The 7,381-nt window shown below is 35.3% G+C and overlaps 1 protein-coding gene across 1 annotated transcript; it reads right to left on the bottom strand.

Annotated features, from left to right (window-relative positions):
* Positions 1 to 1,507: 1,507 nt before the first annotated feature.
* LOC102404033 (olfactory receptor 4F21-like) lies at positions 1,508 to 2,505 on the bottom strand. Its single transcript, XM_044925542.1, has 2 exons — positions 2,362 to 2,505; positions 1,508 to 2,259 (listed from the first exon to the last, which is right to left on the bottom strand). The coding sequence occupies exons 1-2, from the start codon at positions 2,480 to 2,482 to the stop codon at positions 1,508 to 1,510; spliced, it is 873 nt and encodes a 290-aa protein (XP_044781477.1). The 5' UTR covers positions 2,483 to 2,505.
* Positions 2,506 to 7,381: the final 4,876 nt, after the last annotated feature.

The raw sequence follows: 7,381 nt of genomic DNA, 5'->3' as shown, positions 1-7,381 counted from the left end.
TAAGAGATACAAAAAATACTATACAAGAATAAATAAGCAATGAGGATTTACTGTATAGCACAGGGAATTATACTCAATCTTATAATAACTTATAATGGAATATAATCAGAAAAAATCACTATGCTATACATCTGAAACTAACATAATATTGTAAATCAACTATACTCCAGTTAAATAATAAAAACAAGCTTTCCTTTAAAAAAAAAAGAACAGTGAGATACTCTTTGAATACTTACTTATACTATTTCTGAATGGTATATTTATTTTTTAATAATTACATGCAACATTTTAACACATGAAAAGTTTAATACGTTTCTTCATTATACAATTTAATAATAGATTTTATTTCTTCATTTATACAGTTTTGTAATAAATTTTCTTTTGTAATTTCTATACTTTGTTTTATTTAGTTATTAGCCTCATTCTTATAATATGGATATCTTTTCCTTTTTAATTCAGTATTGCTTCTTATCTACAAAATATTCAATCCATTTATAATCATTTAGTCTCACATAGTTATCATTGTCATATAAAAATAGTGACTCTTGTTTAGGAAAAATCATAAACACTGAGGAGTAGAAATTTACATGACCAGGTCTCAAAACATTTGATTAATTAATAATATTAATGCCTCCTGAGTTGTCACTCTATGAGTTATCTGAAATTTAATATTCCAATCCTAACTAAATTAAAAAACCTTATTATTAATTAAATCTGAGTGTGGATGGCAAAATTCAGATCTGAGAAGCCTCAAATTCTCAAAGCTACATAGGCAGCTTTCTTTTTTTGTTTTGTTTTTTCTTCTGGGTATATAGACACTGAGAAACACAAAGGGCTCGAAAAGCGGTACATATGTATACCAGAAGAGCCACATCTTTGAGAATTGCTACCTAAGAGAAGAGTATCCAACATTTTGTTTTAATAGAAAACGTGCCCATTATATGAGACATGAGCTTTTACCAACATCTATAATAAAAACTAATAAGGACGTTATATTCCACTGCTGAATTTACTGTGCATGTGTGTTCAGTCACTTTAGTCGTGTCCGACTCTTTGCAACCCTATGGATTGTAGCCCACCAGGCACCTCTGTCCGTGGGTTGCCATGCCCTCCTCCTAGCGGATATTCCCAACTCAGGGATTGAACCTGCATCTCCTTCATTGCAGGCAGATTCTTTACTGCTGAGCTACTGGAGAAGCCTGCTGAATTTACTACTCCCTAATATTTTCAGATTCATTAAAGTAAGTGTCCCTATGAAAAACTGACCAGCTCAGAACAGAATCCCTGAGGAGAGATTTCACAGTGGATACTGAAAATCTTAAATACACTGAAAGATTTATGAAACATCTTCCCAGCCCAGGGATCATACCCATATCTCCTGCTTACAGCCAACTTCTTTACCACTGAGCCACCAGGGAAGCCCAAACAACATCATTAAATACATTGAAAATATATATGAAAAGTGTAATTAAAAGAATAGTCTTTTAATTTCCAAGAATAGTCAAGCTCAATCTGAATTTCTTGAATTGTGCATGAAAAAACTCTTCTTAAAACTTAAAACCTTACCAAACAGTCTCCTCATTGCCATCTTCATCTCCTTATTTCTAAGTGTGTAGATAATAGGATTCATAAAAGGAGTAATAAGAGCATCAAAAATGGCTAAAAATTTATCTATGGGTAAGGTAGGGAATGGCCACACATAGACAATAATGCAAGGGCCAAAGAAAAAAACTACCACAGTGATGTGAGCTGAGAGGGTAGAAAGGGCCTTGGATGAACCACCTGAAGAGTGTTTTCGAACCATGACCAGGATGAAGATGTAAGACACAAGCAGGGTAAAGAAGGTGCCCATGGAGATGAAACCACTGTTGGCAGTGACCAGAAACTCCAATCTATACGTGTCTGTACATGCAAGCTTGATGAACCGAGGAAAATCACAGTAAAAGCTATCCATTTCATTGGGGCCACAAAAGGGTAAGTTGACAACAAAAGCTAGCTGGGCCACAGAGTGGATGAGTCCAATGGTCCAAGCAACAGCCAGAAGAGAAGTGCACATTCTTAGGCTCATGATGGTCGGGTAGTGGAGCGGCTTACAGATGGCAACGTACCGGTCATAGGCCATGACTGTGAGCAGCACCATCTCTGCACCCCCAACAGTGTGAATAAAGAACATCTGGGTGATGCAGCCTCTCAAGGAGATGACTTTGTGTCTTCTGAAAAGGTCAGAAATCATCTTTGGGGTTGCAATGCTGGAAACACCTGTGTCAATGAAGGAGAGATTTGCTAACAAAAAGTACATGGGGGAATGTAAATGGTGGTCTGAGAGAATTGTGAGCACAATGAGAAGGTTTCCCAACATACTCGCTATATAAAATACTGTGAACAAGAGAAAAAGAAGAATCTGGATCTCCCAAGAACTGGTGAGTCCCTGCAGCAAAAATTCAGACACCACTGAACGATTTCCTCCATCCATCAACTTCATGCACAAGGTTGACCCTGAGGTTAACTAAGGAACATAAGAGGGAGACAGACATAATCAGTAAGTTGGAAAGAAAGTCCTTGCAAAAATTTCAAAAACTAAAGATCATCTTGCCATTTCAGAGTTACTTAGAGTTTACACAGTTCAAGTAGAACAAAGAGCCAGAATCAGAAATGTCCCCTGCATAAATCTTTGGTATCATTTAATCATGTACCTCAAATTTAGTTTGGGCTTTAGTGTCTAAACAAGAAAGGAAAATATAGACAAAAGCACCTTTGGATTTAAAGAGAAGTTACTCAGGAAATAGAGAGATTTGTACTTACAAATTTCTCTCCTGAAATACGGCACAGAATGAAAACATGTACAAAAAGGTACAGAAAGCTGTCTGGAGAGGTGCTCTAATTTATTCTTTGTAATAGCTGCCTGATTCACCGTGTGGATAGACCATAATTTATTTATTAATTTCCCTGTTAATAAGCATTTACCTAGTTTCTAGTTTGGGGAGCCCTACAAACAATGCTACAAATATCTTTACACACACATCGGTTTGTATTAATTTTTTCTTTCATGGCATCAATGCTTAAAATGAGATTACTGGGTCAAAGTACATATATTTTTAATTTGGGTAGTTTTGCTTGATTGCGTTTCCAAAAGGCTATAATAGGCATATATTTCCACAAGAATAAATGTTGACACTTTTTAAATTGTTGCCAGTGTAGTGAGTGAAAAGTTATAGTTCATTGTTACTCTAATTTTCATTGTCTGACAATCAAAAAATTTGAACATATTTTCTTGCAGTTTGGATTTGCTCTTCTGTGAATTACCTTCCCGTGTATTTTCCTATTTCTTATTGTGCTTTTTCTTGTCATTTGTAAGAGCTCTTTTTATATTGTAGATGTTAAGTTTTTGTCATTTATTATATTTTTAAATCAATTGTCTGTTATTTTGTTTATGATTTCTTTGGCTATACCCAAGTTATATGATTTAAATGTTATATGATTAAATACTGCTCTTATTTGCCTTATAGCTACTGAATTTAGTCTCAGTTACCATCTCCTTTGTTCCTGGATCATACATACCCTTAGATTTTCTTTCAATATTTTATCGTATTTTGTTTTCTGTTTAGAACTGTGCTCTATTATATTTGTATGTTTTAAAATATCAATCCACTTTTAATTTCTTCCAGGTATAGTAGAATTGTAATGGCACCATGTAATGGCTGCTGCTGCTGCTGCTGCTAAGTCGCTTCAGTCGTGTCTGACTCTGTGCGGCCCCATAGACGGCAGCCCACCAGGCTCCCCTGTCCCTGGGATTCTCCAGGCAAGAACACTGGAGTGGGTTGCCATTTCCTTCTCCAGTGCATGAAAGTGAAAAGTGAAAGTGAAGTTGCTCAGCCGTGTCTGACTCTTAGCGACCCCATGGACTGCAGCCCACCAGGCTCCTCCATCCATGGGATTTTCCAGGCAAAAGTATTGGAGCGGGGTGCCATTGCCATCTCCGCAAGTAATGGCACCATGTGTTAAATAGCCCATTCTTTCCCCACTGAATTTAATTACCATTTTCATTTTGGTAAATTTTCAGATATTTGGGATCTGCTTCCAAATTCTTTCTTCTATTTCCACTGATATATTTATCTACATCTGTAGAAATGTCAGAGTATTTCATAATAGTGGCTTTATGCTTTGTCTCATGATAAAGCAAGTCCCTCCTTTCCTGCTATTATTTTTCATGCTTTCTTGGCTATTCTTGTGTATGTATTATTCCATATAAACTTTAAGATCATTTTATCCAATCCCCCTAGAAAATTCCACTGGCCTTGATTTTAACTGCATGAAATTTATATATTAATTTGGAATGAAGTAGCATTGTTATGATGATATCTTCCCATTTAAGAATATCATGTTTGGGACTTCCTGGTGGTTCAGGTGCTGAGACTTCGAGTTTTCATGCAAGGGTACAAGGTTGGATTCATGGTCAGAGAAATAGATCACATGTGCTGCTACTAAGAGTTCCCATGCTGCAACTAAGACCTAACACAGCCAAATAAATAAATAAGAATATAGTGCATCTATTCATCTGTTCAAATTTTGTTTCATGTCATTTAATAAGATTGTGTCTTTTATTACACATATTCTATACCTTCTTTGTAAAAATTGTTCCTATGTATTTTTTAGCTTTTTTTCTTAGCATTATGAACAGAATCTCTTTTCTCATTTCCATGTCTAGATTCGTCTTGCAAGAATGAACAAAAGTTCATTCTGTCCTAACATGCAGATACCTTACCGCATTCTGTGTAGTAATTTTTTATAGTAATGTCTTGGATTTTCTTGACTTACAATAATGTCATCAGCGAAAAGAGAACTTTTCCACATTTAATTTGTGTTGGTTTGGTAAAGATAGTATTTGTTTTATCACTGCCTTATTAACATGAAAGTCCTATATATTTGTCTATTCTTTGCATGTTTATTGTCTCTTCCAGAGTTACATTTCTGCATTCTTATTTTAAAATAAGATGCCAATTATTTTCCTATTAATATATTTTATTTCCTTCTACTTTTCCCCACCACCAGTTAAGCTGAGTTCTTTGAAACACTTTTCACACCCCTCTTCTCATTCATCCTCTCATTTAAATTAAATCAGTCCCTTTTTATCCTCTAAAACTTCTATTTGTTTTACATATTATGCCTCCTGAATCTATTCTCCCTGTTTTGCTTACTGTCATGATTTCCATCTCACTATCTTTATCTTATGTACATTAAAATATGCATTCCATTAACCTTCCAGCCTCAAATTTGAATTTCAAGAATAATCATCCTCTGCTTAAATTTATCTGAATTGGTCTGTTCCCAAAGTTCTTGCTATGTTACTCATGAATCATTCTACATGCTGTTATTAATTTTTTATTGAAATTAGCATATGATTCTTACAACAGCCCTGTATTCAACACACCCTAATATCACATATACTTAATATATGCTTTATACATGTAGATTATAATATTTGAACTGAACTTTCAGAAATCATCTATCCCATTCATTTTCAAGAGTCATTCAATATATCCAGTCAATCTGATATTTTTCACCCTCTGATCTCTCCAAGGATGTAAATACCGCCTAATACACAGTATTAAACTCCTTGTTAAGTGTTCTTGGAATAACTACTTGACAATAGAAAAGTGCTTAAAAATCTGTGAAATAAATAACACGGTGCTGATGTTTGAAGTAACTGTAACTCTCAATAACAATATTTTTATTTGTTGTTTTGTAATGAGATGATTAAAGAAAAGATTACGTGTGTCTCAAACGGTAAAAAATCTGCCTGCAATGCAGGAGACCTGGGCTCAATCCCTGGGTTGGGAAGATCCCCTTGAAAAGGAAATGGCAACCCACTCCAGTATGCTTGCTTGGAGAATTCCATGGACAGAAGAGCATGTGGGCTACAGTCCACAGGGTCGCAGAGTTGGACACGACTGAGCAACTAACTCACTTATTACTTTTTTCAACCTGAGAATTTGATTTTTTTAGGGCTCCAAAGTCAGAATTAACCTCAGATCAAACATCTTCTGCCAAAATGAATGCTGACCTTAAAAATAAATGAGATTTTCTCTAGAAAATAGCAGAGAGCAAAAAAGACTCAAATGTATAGAACAGTCTTTTGGACTCTGTGGGAGAGGGAGAGGGGGGGATGATTTGGGAGAATGGCCTTAAAACATGTATAATATCATATAAGAAATGAATCGTCAGTCCAGGTTCGATGCAGGACACAGGAAGCTTGGGGCTGGTGCACTGGGATGACCCAGAAGGATGGTATGGGGAGGGAGGTGGGAGGGGGGTTCAGGATGGGGAACACGTGTACACCTGTGGCGGATGCATGCTGATGTATGGCAAAACCAATACAATATTGTAAAGTAAAATAATAATAATAATAAAATTTAAAAAAAATAGAATTCAAAATAAAATCCAAACCTGTTCATCTTTCCAAATGTACAAGTTAGAGTATTATGTAGTTTATTTAAATTAGTTTATTCATTTTCCTTCAAATATTTAATGTTCTGGAGAGAAAGATGTAAAATCTTGGTTAAAAGTGAAAAATCACAAACCAGATTGCTATGTTTAAACTCAACTACCTGCCCTACCATTTACCCTGACCTTGGAAAAATGATTTAATCTTACTGTGTTTAAGTTTATTCACTGTTAAATTGGAGTGAAAATAGTCTGGCCTCAAAAATATCTAAAGGAAACTAACTTAGACCCGTATTTGACTCATACCAAGAACTGAATAACTGTTCATCATAATGATGTTATTATAAATATCTTTAGTGGCACTAAACTCTCCTGGTAGTCCTATTTCTCAAACCCCTCCTTTTGTCTTTCCCTGGTTTTTCAACACTTATTCACTGTATAAATAATAACATTATTTAAGATCTTGTTTTTCTCTTCACCTAATGGGCTTTCATGTATTCTAATTATATTAATACCTTCCCCAAAAGCCTGACCACTGTGTGAAAAACAATATATATGCAAAGGTCTAGTATTTCCCCAGCATGTAAATGCAAGTTGAATCTATTCATCCCCTAATTCTATCCTAAACTTTATAGCTGTATTTCCCATAGCTCACTAAACACTATCCCCTAGATGCTTATATATTGGTGAAATTTCACATGATTACTACGCAACTAATAATCTCTCTATTCCCCAGTGCAGCTTTTCTTCTGGATCTATTAAAATACTTCAGGCATCTTATCCATCCTACTCTTCTCAAATCTTGATGCCTTTCCTCATCATTACTGAAATCCTGCAATACCAAACAACTTATCTCTCCCCATCTAACCTATATTCTGGCCATCAGATTGTTCCACCTAGGTGCTGTGCTTAATTGTTCAGTCATGTCTGACTCTGCGAC

The sequence above is a fragment of the Bubalus bubalis genome, chromosome 11 (assembly GCF_019923935.1).
Source record: "Bubalus bubalis isolate 160015118507 breed Murrah chromosome 11, NDDB_SH_1, whole genome shotgun sequence".
Classification (NCBI taxonomy): domain Eukaryota; kingdom Metazoa; phylum Chordata; class Mammalia; order Artiodactyla; family Bovidae; genus Bubalus; species Bubalus bubalis.
The sequence above is the reverse complement of the archived record's forward strand: the minus strand, read 5'-3'. Positions and strand labels throughout refer to the sequence as shown.